The sequence below is a fragment of the Ipomoea nil genome, unplaced genomic scaffold (genome assembly GCF_001879475.1).
Source record: "Ipomoea nil cultivar Tokyo-kokei standard unplaced genomic scaffold, Asagao_1.1 scaffold2780, whole genome shotgun sequence".
NCBI lineage: Eukaryota > Viridiplantae > Streptophyta > Magnoliopsida > Solanales > Convolvulaceae > Ipomoea > Ipomoea nil.
The window spans coordinates 236,894-254,850 of NW_017619208.1; the positions used below are offsets into that span (position 1 = coordinate 236,894).

The following is a 17,957-nucleotide window of genomic DNA, read 5'->3' on the forward strand; positions in this document are numbered from 1 at the left end:
ATTACTCTTGAAGAAGTTGCCAGGAAGACCCCTGAAGAAAGAGATGAGTTGGTGGTCGAGCTCGAGATCCCGGTTGGGAAGTTGAACCTTGCGGTCCAGAGTTTGGGAGGTGATGTGGGGGATGATGAAGAAAGAGACCAAGAGGAGGAAGCAAAGGCGGGAGAAGCTGCCGAGGAGGAGGAAAGTGATCCGGAGAGTGAAGAAAACCGAAGGAGAAGAGAAGCCTGAACCAAGAGAGAGCAAGATGCTATGACGCACGAGGAGCGTGTGGTCACCTTGCTTCGTCAACAAAGCCAGATGATCGAAGAAGGCTTCGCTTTTATAAAGACGCAGTTTGTTGCCGTCCATCAGAGGTTAGATCAGATTGAGGCCAGTTCGAGACGAAGAGGTGATGATGAAGAGTCCGAGGAAGGCACCGACGAATTGGAGAGCGAGTCGTTCTAGCGTGGTGTTGTGGTAACCCCCGTCTTCCCTTCCTTAGCTTGTTGTTATCTTTTTGGTTGTTGTCACCGTGGGCTAGTTGCTTGTTGTGTGCTTGTGTGTTTGCTTTGGCTTGCTTGTTGGTTGAGTAGTTAGCTTTGGGGCTTGTGCTAGGAGCTAGTTGTTTAGATCTTTGGTGTTGGTTAGAAGTTGGTGGTTGTGTTTGGCTTAGAGTTTGTTATGCTCAATATCTTCGTTAGTTAATTCTTCAATCCTTGCAATAACATGACCACTTACTTGCTTTTGGTATCTTTATCCTTTAAGTTTTGACCAAAGAGGATGTTTTTGACACTCTTGTCACATTGTTGTTTCGTTCAACCGTTTGTTTTAATTCCACGTACCCAAGCTTCGGGGACGAAGCTTCTTTTAAGGGGGGAGTGGATGTGACACCAAGTAAAACCGGATTCTATTTAGGGATTAATTAAGTAATTAATCCTAATCCAATTGGTAATTTAATCCTTTAAATTCCTGAAAATTCAATAGTCGGGGACTAGTAATTGACTAGTCAACCCAAGTCAAGTGTTGTACCTAAAGCTTTGTGAGTAGTTCCCTTGTTCCCTTACACTCTTTCATCTTAGTAAAGGTAAGGAAGACATTTCCTTCATGATTGTATTCCAAGTTAACCTAGGAGACATCTCCCATTTCTATCCTAACACTTTCAAAGCAAAAAACTCTCCCTTCTCTCTAAAAACCTAGCTAACTTTCTCTCCAAGCTAAGTTTAGACTTTCCAAGATCTTCAAAGTTTGTCTCCAAGATTCCACATTTCCTACTCTTGAGCATCTAGGAGGGTAAGATCTATGTTCCTTTTTGTGTTTTTAGTGTTTTCTAAGGTATCTTTTTCTAAAGGTAGAATCTTTATGATCTTTTGGTGTGTACTTGAAGTGGGTGTGGAAGGTGAACCTTGTTAGGAGCTTTGAGAAGTGTTAAGTGAAGGTTTTTGTCTACAAGTGGTAACTCATGCTCTACAAAATCTATTTTGCTTACCTACATGATGATTTATTGGATTCTACATGTGATTTTGCTATGAAATGTAAGTGTTGATGCATTGTCTTGTGAAAATGCATATCTAGAGCTTGTTATTAGGGTTCATGTATGCCATTGCTTGGCTATTCCTTTGATTCAAGTCATTTTGTTGTATTTGGTGAGATTTGGCATGTTTTGGACTTGAATTTGAGCTTGGTGTTGAAAATCCCCGAAGGGATAATTTGTGGTACAGAGGTGTACCCGCGGGCGGAACGGCGGGTAGGCGTCCACCCGCCGCCCCACCCGCGGGGTACAGGCGTGTGGGAGACTGTGTTCCCGCGGGCGGAACCACGGGTGGGGGTCCACCCGTGGACCAACCCGCGGGTACGTATGTTGGTGTTGGGCGGGTATTTGTTCCCCGTGATTCTTTTGACTCGGTATTTGGTCTTTTGACTTTCCAATGTTCTTTTGTGGAACTCTTTGAGTGTCTTCTTGATGTTTCGTATGTCTTGAATTATATGGTAGGAATCCATGTAGGTTTTGGTGTCTTGAATCGTGCTAAGTGTTCAACCTTGTGATTCGTTGAACCATGATGAGTCTTGTATGTTATACGGAACTATGTTTAGTTTACCCGTTTGATAAGCATGCTAGTTTGGTGTCTAAATGCTAGTGTGTGTGGTTTGTCCTATCCTATTGTGGATGATGCTTGTGTTAATCATCGTTGTTGTCGGATTGTGATCCTTCCTTTGTTGAGTATAGTTTCATATCTTCGTTGTGATCCATTGATTGATTCCTGTGATGGTGTTGTGTGTGTGGCTGTACCTGGATTGCACGATTAATGGTATGGGACATTAGTGACCCAGGTACGGCAGTGGTCCTCGTGGTGGCCATGACGTGATTATGGAGTTTGTGACCTGTGTGTCGAGTTCACGTATTTCTTGGGAGGCATGTGTTGCCATGTGTGTGATCGGTACCCTCGTGAACTATGAATTGGTGGATTTGTTGGCGGTTTATCGACGGATGGGGACGACGGTCCTCGGAGGGAAAAGGTTTGACTTGTATGTACAGGGGTCCTGGAGGTAATGGTTGGGACTAGCTATAAGGTTGGGGGTAGCCATAAGGTTGGAACCGGGCATAATGAAGGCATATCAATTCGTGATGGGTGATGTCACGAAGGCATGTGCTGCCATTGTTGTGTATTTCTCTATTTGTGACATGTGTTGTCACAAAGGCATGTGTTGCCAAGGCGTGTGTTGCCAATGTGAGTGTCCTTATTCTCTTGATTTATGCATGTCGGGTGATATTCTACTGTGTGATGGTAGAATACGCCTTGAGCCGTTCTTGGGTGTCGTTGTCACTTCTTGATGTCTTGGGATGTGTTCCCTTGTCTTTGTTATGAGTGTATGAGGCTTGTGATTGACTTCTATTCTTGGTTTTAAACATATATATACTATATCCCGTTTCGCAAATGATTTTGTGTATATATATCATATCTATGTATGATATTTCACATGTATTGGTGGGTTACCAAGCATCATTCGCTGACCGGGCGTCGTCCCATATATTTATGTGTTTCTTTCAGGTGCCGAGTAGGGTCGAGCGCGATCTAGAGACGGATAGAATAGATCCCTCAATCCTTGTAGTATGCTTTGGCCTGCGTGCCCTTTGCTAGACTTTAGACTTGTTGTTGTTGACCTTGTTCCTATATAGACAGATTATGTTAATGTTACGTTGTTTACGCCTGTGCGTTCACCGTTGTGTGGACGTGACATAACACTCTACGTTTTCCATCTATTTCATTTTTAGACTTCCGATGTGTATGCTTTTTATGGTTAGATTATTAAGTTTTAAATCGGTATGGAAATCGGTGGTGTTACACTGTTTGTCAAATAAAATAAACAAAATAATTTTAAAATCTAAACTTGATTTACAGAAATTGATATTTTTATATCCAAATTCGACGCAAAATGATAAAGTGAGATTTTGTTTTATTGTAATTGAATAATAATTTTTGAAGAATTGTAATTCAACAATGAATTGCCATGTTGCTAGATGGCAATTCAATAGTTTACTTCATTGCTAATAAGTTTGACCTTGTGTTAACTAGGCTAATCCCAAATAGAAATCCCAAGTGGCCAAGTCCTAGCTCCCAACATGATTTTTTTATTCGATACTTATAGGTCCCTTACTTTCTTAGTTCAATCGTGATAAAAATTTAATAATTTTTTAAATTTATTTTTTTTTTGAAGATAATTTTTTAAATTTTGTAAATTTATACTCACGAGTCTAAGCTCGAACCTCAAACGTCTAAGTTAATATAGTCACAACGTCAACGTGCGATGTGGAAGCCTTTTAAGAAGCACGAACACTACGGGTGTATGGTTAAAAGAAAATCTGTGCTGTGTTATAATAACACTACCTTAAAAGCGTTATTTGCTCGGTAATGGTGCAGTTAGAACCCTGGCACGCTTTTGACAGACTACATAGACCAACTACGGATAGCTTGCACTAGCAATCGCGTAGGCAAACTTCACTCAGACGAAAGGAAAGAGAAGGAGAATAGAATAAATGACTCGAAGTCAGGTGTGTCTCGATAGTACTTATATAGTAAGTAGCTCCTCCATCTCAGCCAATCAAAGAAAAATGGTGACGTCCACAAATTAACGCCAAAGTTGATGGCCACAAAAAGAAGCGCAACTTACGCAAGAAGGACTACCAATTCTATTCCCCATATTCCTCTTTGAATTTTTCCAACAAACATATCACATATGAACTAGGTAATCCGGTATTGTTCATCGTAAAACTCATTAGATATAATATAGCATGGTTCAAGTGACTAATTCAAGGACCAGGTGAATATCAACCCAACCTTATTTGTTACACACATTATTATATTTCTTAAAAGAGTTAATGCCACATGAAGTCCTCCGAGTATAGTGGTCTTGTCTCGTTTAGTTCTAAACTTTCAAATTGACCATCTGTGGTCATTCAACTTTCAAATTTAGCCATTCGTGATTCGAGTTAACCACCCATGGTCCTTCAACTTTCAAAATTTAACCAGCCGTGGTCCTCTTGAAAGGACCATGGTTGGTTAAAATTTAATAGTTGAAGGACCATGGGTGGTTAACTTGGACCACGAATGGTTAAATTTGAAAGTCGAATGACCACGGATGGTTAATTTGAAAGTTTAAGACTAAACGTGGCAAAATCACTATACTCGGAGGACCTTAGATGGTATTAACTCTTTCTTAAAAATATTAGGGAAAAGCATGCACATATGCTTTTAAGTAAAGAGTCAAATAAGCCCTTGCAATTAAACTCTTAAAATTAAAAAAGTTACAATTAAACACTTGAACTTGTCATTTTAATACATTTGGGTCCAATAACCAATTGTTCACGGAGAATAACCAATCATTAAAATTTCCACATTCAGTGATTGCTATTGTCAATGAAAAATGCAATCAGCGATAGTCGCCTTCAAGAAGGCAATCAGAGATCGTGGCGAAGAAAAACGACGGTCGCTATGGTCATTTTTTATGTGAATGATGGTGGTCAACGACGGTCTGAATGTCAATTTTACTTGTACCTTATTGGTTACTGATAAATAAGACTTATTTGGCCATTTTCTCTATGCTTTTTGCTAGAAACAAATAATATTTACACAACACTATTTCCACAAATTCTGTGACTGAGTGGTAGTCAGGATGTCACATATTCATAGGCAGGGACACTGAATTTCTGCATAAACCTATGCTATTTGACTAAACCAGATAGGGTGCCAAAGTAAACCTATGCCATATCACTATGAGTACTCAAAAATTCTTTACAAGAAGCCATTAGATTCTCTAGCAAAACATTTTCAGTCCTACCACTACACATGCTAAGCTCATATAGCAATGCAACAAGTTTATCTGACTCTATGCGATGGCGGTTGCCATTCAAAAACTGTAACCAGCACTTGGCGGAAAATACCTGCGACTCAGTAGGCGCCCGAGCAACAACACAGGCAAGGGCAGAAGTAAAGTCCCGTCTTCCCAACAACACCAGAAACATTTCTTTGACTAGGGGTGGTGGAGGTTTCCTATCGACCTGGTCCAAATGCTTCCATGTCGCTTCCAAAATTCCCACCTAAGCACAAAGTGGAGTGCGATGGTAAATAAGCATCTTTTATCAGCTAAAATACAAACCATGACATGGATAAGGCCCATCTAACACAAACCAGAGATAAATATATTATTGTTTGCCAGGCATGAGGACAATTGTTATACCAGGGACCAGGTCCATCTTGCATTGTGGACCTCTGATCCAAAAATTATGTGTTTGTAAATAAATTGAAAGCACATAACATGTTAACTACAGACACAAACTCTTAATTGCAGGTACAACATATGTTAACTGGAGACAACATATTAACATGATAACTGCAAACACAAACTGTTAACTGTAGGTACATAATTTGAAGGTTATTTTGGACCAGGGTCCACAATGCAAGGTAGACCCTAGTCCATGGTATAATTTGCCACATGAGAGTATGTACTTCACATTCTTGATTTTCCCATTGAGAAAAATGCATGTTTGTTTTTTACTATTAACTCTAAAATAAGTGTTGGTATTGGATATTCTATTTTGCAAAGCACAGCAAATGGCAAAGTAGTATAGGAGAGCAATGAATTCCCTTAAGAAGAGATATAAGATACTCAGGGTAGTTACAAACTAAATTTATTCCAAGGAATTTCCAATATGATGCATCAGAAATCACGAACCATAATCTTGAGACGTATAGAAGGAGAGTATTAGCAAGTGTATAGGGCGGGCAGAAGAATACCTTTCCAGCATTGCAGGAGTGTAGTACTATGCGAAGGTGGCGTTTTGGATTGAAGTGGTATCCATGTTTCAGCATTTGTAAGTATATAAACTCGACTTCATCCCACTTTAGCTGAGCAGAAAATCCATCCAACATCAAGTTAAATGAATGGATATCGGGCAAAACCATATCTTTACAATCTGATTTATTTCTAATACAGTTTCCATTTTCTAATAAGCCTAGAAACAATTGTTTTGCTTCTTCAAACAACTCATGATCAAGGTAAGCTTTGAGGAGTATATTATAGGTTATTAAATTTGGTGAGCAAAAGTTGTGCATGTGGTTGAAGACATAGACTCCACTCTGAACATCCCCAGAATCTATACAAGCTTTAATTAAACCAGTGTAGGTCACCACTAGAGGCTTTGTTGCAACTTTGCATATTTTGTCAACCTGTACAAAATGGAGAAGATATGACAGATTTCAAAGGTTAGAATTCTTTTTGTGGCAAGAAATATGAGAACATACAAGTTCCTTAGAAGTATATGGGCATACTTTTCCAGAATGTCACTCACTAGTCTCCTACCAGCCTACCTAACAGAAGGTGATCGTTGTTTATGTGTAGCAATGTTAAATAAAACTTTTATCCTCTTTGAAACCTATAATACATATCATATTAAGTTGTCAACACTTGAAAACAAATTAACATGACCTTAGGCCTCGTCAAGTATATATATATATATATATATAGGGGTGGGTTCAAATGAGAACAGCCCGTGTAAAAAGTGAGGACTGATCTGGGCCGCCCAATTAAAGTTCATCAGCGGTTGAGGTTTTAGTAAAAAAAATACAGGATCAATTTTATTATTATGACAAGCTTTTAAGTTTGCAATATTTATAAAAATGACCCTGCCCCTTTTCCCTATACTTTTTAGCTACCCTCAACCGTTGATTTACCCAAATGAAGGGATTAGATCAGTCCTCACTTTTTACGTCGGAGAATATTCTCACTCGAACCTTCCCCTATATATATAAAAAATTGAAAATCCAGAGGGTCCACTTTAGCTAGAATCTAGAAAATGCAATGCCAGTCATCGCAATGAAATTTTCTTTTCAAAACATTTTGTCCCATTGGAAACAGTTTAGGGACTAACAATCATAATCTAGCTTGGTGGTGGAATATTAGCTGAACTTATCTAAATGTCCACCTCCAATAACCCCTTCAACAAACTACACAAATGCCCAATAAGATCAACATGAAGATAACATACAGCTCAACAAATGTCACAATGTGTACGACCCAAATAAAGACACGAGCCCAAGAACATTTGAGCACACGAAATGTACCTGTATTAGCGCCTCCTGCCACCTTCCTGCACTACAAAGACAACGAGCAAGATCATAATACAAACTAGCAGTGCCCACTATTCCTCGTCTTTCCATGTCTTCTACAGCCAGTATGGCCTCATCCGTTTTACCTTCTTTCCAAAGCGTATTTATTAGTACTGCAGGTGGAAAAGACAACTTAAAATTTTTAATATATATATATATATATATATATATATATATATATATATATATATATATATATAATATTTCATAATTAAAACAGGCAATGCAACATCTTAAGTAACTAGATTTGAAGCACCAGATTACCTTTATAGGTTAAAGCACTGGGAATACATGATTTCTGCAATTTTATGAAGTAATCATGTACCAAGTTGTATTTGCCACATGCAAGCATGACCTGCCCAAAATAGACAACCAGTTTGAAGTGTCAGCCAACCAAAGATATTGAGGAGAGATATTTACTCCGTACTTTTTAAAATTTTTGAGTAACTAAAGAGAAAAAATAAAAGCATAGCCAAGCACAAGAACTAAAGGAGTCACTCAAAAGTAGAAGGCACACAATTTGAAAACACTCATAGTCGTAGGCCAAACCCTTTATTGTCATTCACTATGGTTATAATCTGAAAAGATTTTCAGTGCCCACTTTGGATAAGGAATTCATAATATTTTCTCATTTTTCTCAAAATTTTATGAAAGGCTAAAAGGTATGATGACATTGCTTCAGACAATCTTCATAAAGTCAGTCTTAACGAAGAGATATGAACCCAATATATTGCAGGAATATAGAAAGCCAGTTCAGGCATTTTAGTTCTCTACTATAAAATTATGCAGAAGCAGTTGAACAGTTGAACACACACACACACACACACACAGAACAAAGAATGAAAAAGCTCCTCTGCTGTTGATATATGTGGTCAGATTTCTTAGTAAAATGATCAAATTAATACATAATGCCATAATTATATATTTATTTATGAAAATATTCAAATATTTAAAACCACATGCCATTCATTTGCAACCAACTGAAGTCTGAAGAATATTCACCAAAGAGCATTACCTCCATTACTAACCCATATGTTACACTAGAAGGCTGTTGCCCCTGCTGCTTCAGCTGTTGCAGTACCCAAAGGGCACCTTCCCAATTTTTACAGTTAACACAAGCATTTAGGACCTTTACATAATAAGCAGAATGTCAGAATTTTCAATTTTTATAATCTTTAATAAACAGTATATAACCTGCTACTGTATTCAAATGGAATTTTGTGGGACACATAAGTTGGTATCTAGTACAGTATCCTAACTATTTGAAGCACATATTTACTTCTCAAAGACATAATCCTATCGGGTTAAAAAGAAGTTAGCATTTTCCTACTGTTTTTTTTTTTGTATGCAAGCAAAGGCAGTGACTATGAAATGGCAAAACATTGAAAATTTCACAAGACTTTACATTTAAAAACCTGAGGTTAAAGGTCAATTAGATTAACAAAGGTGCTCCAAAATGAATTTAAATGCCAAACAATCTTGAATTACTTACAGCATTATAGATTATATTATCTGGCTCTAGTCGTGGATCCCACTTCTCAAGAATCCCAGTTTTTAACTTCTTTTTGGGTGGAGATCGCATGCTTTCAATCACATAAAATAGTTCCTCCATATGTCCTGCTTGTCCAAGAGTTACAGCAATAGAGTGATAAGACACAAGATCTGGATACGAGGACACATCTTCCTGCCGGAAAGATGTTTAAGAGGGAATGATGTGAGTTGCTTAAGATTATTTATTTAGTACAGAGTTAACATGTTATATCAACACTGTTCATATCAAAACTATGGACAGTTCATAATTGATTGATTGACCATCCTTGTACACATTACCTGCATTTCATGAAACAAATTGAGTGCCTCAACTGGCCTCTTTGCCTTCCCAAGTGCATCAAGAGCAGCGTTATAAATATATCTTAAGAATTTAAAAATAAAAAATATCAGAGGTTTCTTACAGTGCACTAAACTGTACACTTTAAGATAAGAAGAGAAGCTGGCATCAGACAAATAATCTTTGCAATATTTGGTATAATTTAAAGTAGCACAAGCTATTCAGTCAATGAACATTAGACAGTAAATAAGATTAAAGATAAATGGTTTTTAAAAGTTAATGTTTATGGTTTCCATGCATAATTTATCTGGAGTACATTTCACTCTTCAAAGAACAGACATCCTTGCCTCAGAAAGAGATGTTCCAAAAATGCACATCACATGCTAATATTTCATGGATATGCAAGTATAAGACACAAATAAATATTTTTAATATGTGAAAATACTTGAAGAAAGTCACCGAAATACCAGGTAAACACCAAGTGAAAAGAATTAAAACCTGAATTCACAATTTTAACTCAAGCATATCAACTGTTTCGCCTGTTTGTGATGAAAATTTGTAGGGAGATGAAAGATCAAATATACCTTATCCTGTATGATATGAAGCGCTCACGTGACTGAATCCACTCGATAACTTGTAGTACTCGCCTCCAATTTCCCAATTTACCCAATATTTGAATAATCCTTGACATAGAATGATCTGAAAATCTGATTTTAGCACTTCGCATCATTTCGGAAAACTTCCACTCAGGCATGTCAATATCTGCACCATTCAGACTGGAAAAAAAATAATAATAATAATAATAAATAATAAATAAAAAATCATTACCATCAATCAGAAATGAAGTTTTCTATGAGCACCTTGATCATTTACATATTTTGAGCAACAAGCACCAAGAACTACAGTATCAGTCATTATTGAGTTCCCTAAACCCAGTAATATTTCAACAAGAAACTTAAGGCTTTTAAGCAAGTTTTTTGACCTTTTTCTTGATTCAAAGAATTCAAGAAATAAAGTTTAATATCTCCAAAAGTCCAGATTTATCTTTTAGCGGAATTCATAAAAGAAATATTTTTATAAGTACAGTAATTTGGGATTAAGCAACATGTCCAGGAGGTGATTTTATGGATAGCCGGGAACCAGGAATGCCATGTCAGGAGGTAATTTGGGATTCAGAACTCGTTTTTACTTTGAGAGATTAAGCAATGTCAGTACTCTAGAACCACTTAAAACGAAAGTCTCACACTTTGCTGAAAATATTGATACCGGGACAATTAATTAGTGATAACTGTGATTTATATGCCAAAAGATCAAAACATTATCACCATTAGCACTTCTGGTGATGCCAAACTTACTCAGCTAACATATTACTAGAAGCAATATACTCCGTAATAATTATGCTAAGCAAGAAATTTGTAATGTGCATATTGAGAAGGGTAAACACAACTCACTTTCTCGCAAGCATCTGAATTCTCTCTTCCATCTCGGCTTTTGACACTCTGGGCTTATCATAAGCATCATCTTCACCATACTCTTCCATTGATTTGAAGGCAGCTCTGTCCATCTCCATAAGCTCAACCCTATTTCTTTCTTCAACTCTAGGGTTGTCATTATTAGGTTTTAGCAGCGACTTCTTCACAGTTCTCGATTGAATTTGAATTTTCTCACCACCAGATTTCGGCGACATAGAATCTGAGAGGGCCTTTTTCTTTTCCACAGGACGCGATTGCCGTCCCGGTTCCCCAGAATCACGGTTTTGTCCGACTCTTTCACTTCGGTCACCAACCGTTTTCTTATTTTCTTTAACGGACTCCATAACTTTCAAGTACTCATCGAAAGAAGGCTTGAAATCCAGCTCTTTTTTGTCGATTATAGCGTTACCCAATGAGCAAGCGATTCTTACGGGGCCGATACTCGTACTTTGCTTCTTCAGCCGGGACCTCTCGATTGGAACGGCATAAATGGGTCTTCCAGTAATCGTAAAACAAGGACATCGGATGAAATTTGAGCCCAAAATGCCATGAAATTCAATGGAAGAAGAGGGTGAGTTTAGAGCCTGTGTGGTAAGAATGGCTGACACCATTGCTTCTGTTCACAGAAACATGAGAAGTCCAATTCCTTTGTCTACTTCGTCGTTTCTTTTCTTCTGGAGTACAATTTCCAGCAGTTCAGTCGGAGCTGTTCTGCTTCTGAGCAATAGATTTTGTGTCCATTGACGGGAAAGCAACAAGATAAAAAAAAAAAAAAAAATATATATATATATATATATATATATATATATATATATTGGATCCGGTGCACACCCCCTTGACAGATGAGCTCGTGAGCACCTTTTCTGACCCTTAATTAGTTTAGATGAATGGTCCAGATGAATTGGGCTTTTTTGCCACGTGCATCAGACTTAAGAGTACATTAGGGATTGTTTTGTAATTTTTGCAATTACTATAATTATAACGTGTAATTAATTTTGTCTCGAAAATCTGCGTAGCTTCTGACCCTTCTCTGCGTCTTCTCCATCACAACTCTTCTGCGTCTTTCTCCATCTCCATCACAACTCTCGCTCTCCATCACTGTCTTCCTCTCCATCACAACTCAGGCGTTCAACATGGTTGGGTCTACTGTCCGCCGATCGAAGAGGCAACGGAGGTCTAACGGTGTTTCCATTGAAGGTAATCTCAATCCCCATTTTTTTGCTATTGTTTTTTTCTCAATCCCCGTTTCGGGGGGTTTTGTGTGTGCCTCTGTTTTGCTGTTCAACTTATTTTAGTTTTTTAATGCAAATGCATGTCTTTTGTTTGTGGAAATGAGGTGAAAGCATGCTTCTTTAGTCATCTAAATTCATTTCTTACTTCCATCTATTCTTCTCTCTTATCCTTATAGAGAGGGATACAATATGGTAAAGAGTTATCTCACTATGTATGTGTCACTATGCTAGTGCATTTCGTGTATATAGTATGTGCATCATAGGTATATAATATTTGCGTCCAGTGTAGTCGGTGTATAATGTTGAGTAGTATGTGCATATAGATGTTCTGGTAGCTGCGTTATACATGATGTTCATACATAATTATGTAGATTTATTATTGTGATTTTTAAATTTTAATTTTTTTGCATTTTAATTCTCCAGTGCTTTGTTTGTAGTTTAATGCAGTGTCATACACATGTTTTTCAAATAAAGAATATATTAGGGATGTGTCACAATGGGTATGTGCGAAGAAGTGTCTATGCGAGTGCATTTCATGTTTAGCCTTAATTGTTTTCATTGTTTCCATGTTAACAGCTTTTCCATGCATATTTTGTGCATTTAGATGTTATGGTATGTGCATAGCAGTATGTTCCTTTGTGCAGGTAAAGTGTAATGTACAAGCTAATTGGCACTAGTTTTTTTAACGGGGGTTTTTCATTTTGGTTGGTGCGCGTCTGGTATTCGATCGTTGCATGCTTTTTAATTTATTTATTATTTCCTAGGGGTTCGGGGGGTCGCGGCTATTGGTGGTGGTTTGTGCGTTTGTGTCTGTGACCGTGTGCAAGTTAGATTTAAAGTGTGGTTGGAGAATTGCTACTGCTTGTTTTGTTGTTTTTTTTGTTTTCTTTTTTTAGGGGGGTGCACCACTGTTTTTGGGTTGGTGCGTGTTTTTTGTTTATTGGTCGAGGTTTTTGGGGTTTGCCTTGTTAGTTGTGGTGGTTTGTGCGTAGCAGTGTCTTACCATTTGCAAAATAGGGTGTGGTTTAGTTGCTAATTGGCACTATTATTTATATTTTCCTGTATTTTTCATTTAGGTTGGTGCGTTTCTGTTGTTGGGTCGGTGCGCCTTCATTTACTTATTTTTTGCTGAGCCGGTAGGTGTTGCCAATGTGGTTGATCCTTTGCCTCAGGCTGAGGTTGCTACTGTTTTTGGTGAACCCGCACAACCAGCCCCGGATTTGAATGTTGTGCCGGATGAAGTTGATGAAGTTTTATTCCCCCCTCTCAAGTGCCGGATGAGGTTGATGAAGTTATGACATATTAGCATCATGATAGTTTTCCCCGCATCCATATTGTGAAATACACATTATTTCTTTATGGCCTCACTCTGAGTCATGACTTGTTGTACGCCTTCTCTAAATTGCTTGGGTGTCAATTTCATTTTTACTTTTTAAAAAATCCAGTCCGTGTTACGTGTATGGTGTAAAAATGCATGTTACGAATGCTAATCACTACGCACATGTTGTATAAGCTTTCACGCATGGATGGGTCGCATGACGGTAAGCCTATATTAGTAACGGTCCTATTGGTAATATGCACATACCAATACACAACAACGCACGTCAAAACCAGGAAGATGCACAGACATAAAGGTGTTTATGCACTGACTGGTACAACCCAAAAAAAAAAAAAAAAAAAAAAAAAAACAAAGCCACGGACACAGTTTATTTTGACTATTAGGTAGTACGTCGTACGGACGGGCCAATGTATCTTTACGCTTAGGCCGTTGGATAGACGGGTATCGAACACCCCCCACCCTCGTTAAATTTTCAAACGTTTTACAAAACCATTGAATTTGCACAAACGCAAAAGTGTATATGCACTTATCGGACCAACCCAAAGAAAAGACAAAAACCCAGACACCTCCTACCTTGCCTATTAGGTAGGACGGTGTACGCACAGGCAGGTGTCCCTTTACGCTGCCGAAGTCGCTCAGTTAATAACCATTCGAAATAACCAGGAAGATGCACAGACATAAAGGTGTTTATGCACTGATTGGTACAACCCAAAAAAAAAAAAAAAAAAAAAAAAAAAGTCACGGACACAGTTTATTTTGTCTATTAGGTAGTACGCCGTACGAACGGGCCAATGTATCTTTACGATTAGGCCGTTGGATAGACGGGTATCGAACACCCCCCACCCTCATTAAGTTTTCAAACGTTTTACAAAACCATTGAATTTGCACAGACGTAAAACTATATATGCACTTACCGGAACAACCCAAAGAAAAGACAAAAACACAGACACCTTCTAACTTGCCTATTAGGTAGGACGGCGTACGCACAGGCAGGTGTCCCTTTACGCTGCCGATTTTTTATAGTCAGCTATCGCCCACCACCCAACCTGGTTCAGTTCTTAACCATTTCGGAAAAACAATGGAAATGCACAGACTTAGAGGTGTATACGCACTTACCGGTAATGCTAATATCCATTTGCTGAAAGTCATAAACTGTTGCTCCTGCCATCAACCGCGAAGCCTTCACACATCTACCATTGTTAACACTAATTAATTCCTTTAATTCTTTTAATATTAGAATCTTTTAATTTCCATCCTCAAAAGCATAAAAAAACGCTTCATATTCCATTAAAATTATGTACTTAAATAAATTAGGCTTACAATTACTAATATAACCTTAACATTGATAATAACTGACATTATTTCTTTTAATCTCAACCATAGATGGGAATTTAATCAATGGGTATTAGTGGGCCTCATGGTCTCATCTATTAGAGGGGGTGCACCAGATCCAAAGCCTATATATATATATATATATATATATATATATATATATATATATATATATATATATGAAATGAAGCTAACCATTGATAGACTATGGTGTTTTCGAAATTAGCTGATAGTTTAATTAAGGAAAAATGGCATTTTCCCCCCTAAGTTATACACTATAGCATTTTTTTTTCTTGAATTATTCATGTAAACACATTAGTTCCCTTAATTATTTTAAAAGTAACAGTTTTTCTCTCTGATATATTAAATTAACATTTATATCTTTAAAGTTAACATTTTATTTATTTTTCTTTTCCAACAAATTATTGTGTATACGTAGGGATGATCACAGTTCCATTCGAATTGAACCGGACACTATAACAATCGAATTAAACGTTTTCGGTTATGATTCAGATCCAGAACCCAATATTTGGATTTCAGTATATTAAAATTAGGAATCGAAAAAACTGGATTCTGAACCGTGAACCTACGGTTTCGGATCTGGTTTGCGATTTTGAACCGTCTTTATTTTAAAATTTTATTTTTTTATTTTAAAATAGTTTAAATTCAACAATAAATGTATTTTATTTTTTTCAGTTTGGAACATGAACCGGCCGTCCCGGTTCACAATTTTAATAAAATCTAAATATCGGGTTTCGATTCTAAATTGTAATTAGAATATTTCGGTTTGGTTTCTATAGTGTCTGTTTGGTTTGAACCAAATTGTGGTCATAATTTGTTGGAGAAGAAAAATAGATGAAATATTTATTTTAAAGGTAAATATGTCCATTTAACATTTCAGGGGAACAAATAGCCACTTGAATAATTCAGGGGAAAAGGTGTTATATGTATATAACTCAGGGGGGAAAAATGTCATTTTCCCTTTAATTAATTTGGTCAATTAACTGTTTTTAACTATTAATTTTTGTTTTATTCTTCCAAAAGGTTGAACGCTAACCCTAAGGGTCCTCCCACACCCCGACTCGACAGAGCATTTTGGAGGATGTAAATTATGGTAACTCAACTGAAATTAATTTTTGTTTTATTATTAACTAGTAAGTGTCCCGTGCGATGCACAGACTATTATTAATTTAACAAATAAACAAATTACACTTTTGGTTCTATGACTACAGGGGACGTGTTAATTTCGCTCCATGACTTTTAAAACTAACAATTTAGTCCTTTAACTATGTTTTTTTTAGCAGATTCCTTCCGGCAAAATCACCGGTGGAAATTGACCGGAAAAACTTAAACCTTTTTAAATTTTTTATTCATGAGGGCAAAATAGTCTTTTTACGTAAGTTGTTTCTTCTTCTTTGCGTTCATGAGCTACGGTTAACAGTTGCATCTATTTCCAAGAAAGAACAGCTCCAAGAATCGAAGCCCAGGTTCAGAAGCAAAGTATGATTTTTTTCCTCAACTTTTTCTTCATGTCTACTGCGCATTTCTTGATTCATCTTCCCCAGATCGCACGGTATAAAGCTCTATAAGAGATCTAAACTCCCAAAAATATTCTTCTCCCTATTCTAGCCACAACCATCCTCTCAATTCCAGTCACGACCAAAACATAATTGCTAATTTAATAATTATGTTGATTTGATTAGATTTGTAATTAAAATTACATGAATTTATAAATTAATGTGAATACAATAAATGCTTTCACACTTTGGAGGGAAAAAATTTTCACTAATCATTTTGCTTTAATATATATAGAGATAGAGATAGAGATAGAGATAGAGATAGAGAAGAGATAGAGATAATATTCTTCTTCTACTCTTCTATCTTCTATCTTCTATCTTCTTCTACTATAATAAAGTCAAACATATTTGGTAATAAAAATTGGGAAATAAGTTCCTGCCCACTAAAAGTACAGTCGTTTTGGGGCTTTTTTGGAAAAATTAGAGATTTAAATGTCTTGAAAAGATATTCAATACATGGGAGAATGCAAAATTAAATATTTGGGTGAATGGCAAAAGTGAGATTTAAATGTCTTGAAAAGATAATGCAAAATTAAAGAGTTAATTCCAGCAATGGTCCTTCGACTACTGAAAACAACAAAAAAAGGCGTGGGAAAAAGCAACCAGGGAGACACAACGATACCTCAGTAGGAGTTGAAAAGACATGCTGAAAGTTGTTACCACCTACCCCCCGATCACGTTCAGCCACCCCCCCCCCCTCCCCTCCGTCCGTAATGGCAACCCCAACGGATGATGCTTTTGGTGCAGGAGAGACTTGGTGTTCCAACGCACGCACCTATTACCAACATGGTTGTGGAACAAGAGGATTAGGGATGAAAGAAGAACAAGGGGCCGAAAATAGGAATAACGATAACAAAAAGGCATCCACAGTAATACTTACAGGTACACAAGGTGCAGACCTACAACCCCTGGATGGAACATTTGAAGTATCGACCACATATTCGCGCACAATTGCATCCACCTCCTCCCAGCATTGGGAAGGGAGTTCTTGGGTCAACCCAAGAATAAATGAAGGAACGTCATCACATCCCTAATGAACGCAGAAAGAATCATGAAATGAGCAGTGTGTGCATAATAAGTAGAATGTACGTGCAAAAGACCAAAAATTACTGCCCATTATCAGTCAATAAGGTAGGACCAACCGTTATACAACACATGTGCACCACATAGAAAGTACATTAACATGCATCAAAACTAACCTACCCCACTTAACACACAACAAAATCAAGGCCACTAGTAGTTGTAGCCACAAAAAAACATCTACCATCCACAGACATCTTACACCCGCTTAACTTTCCTACGCTTGTACACTATCATACTTACAGCAACTTGGGAATCCACCACAGGACCCCCCGATGATACTTGCACAGATCCTCGATCATGCTGTGGTGGCACACCTTCGACATCATCACTGATAGGGGCAAGCTGCTCGTCAACCACACATGGCCCCATATGTGGAACTTCTGGGCGCACGTTCTGATCCTGGACCGCCCTAACCGCTTCATCAACAAGCTGAAAGTTCTCTGGGTTACTCCAA

The 17,957-nt window shown here is 37.5% G+C and overlaps 1 protein-coding gene across 2 annotated transcripts; it reads right to left on the bottom strand.

Annotated features, from left to right (window-relative positions):
- Positions 1-5,114: 5,114 nt before the first annotated feature.
- LOC109157418 (pentatricopeptide repeat-containing protein At1g30610, chloroplastic) lies at positions 5,115-11,700 on the bottom strand. Of its 2 annotated transcripts, XM_019305328.1 has the most exons (10): positions 10,920-11,700; positions 10,053-10,244; positions 9,471-9,552; positions 9,133-9,324; positions 8,656-8,769; positions 7,905-7,995; positions 7,596-7,753; positions 6,495-6,701; positions 6,208-6,251; positions 5,115-5,396 (listed from the first exon to the last, which is right to left on the bottom strand). In XM_019305328.1, exons 1-10 carry the CDS (start codon positions 11,549-11,551, stop codon positions 5,234-5,236), a joined length of 1,875 nt encoding a protein of 624 aa, XP_019160873.1. In that variant the 5' UTR covers positions 11,552-11,700; the 3' UTR covers positions 5,115-5,233. The 2 variants fall into 2 exon arrangements, with proteins under 2 accessions (XP_019160873.1, XP_019160872.1); XM_019305327.1 differs by lacking the exon at positions 6,208-6,251 and having other exon boundaries at positions 5,115-5,572; positions 6,270-6,701.
- Positions 11,701-17,957: the final 6,257 nt, after the last annotated feature.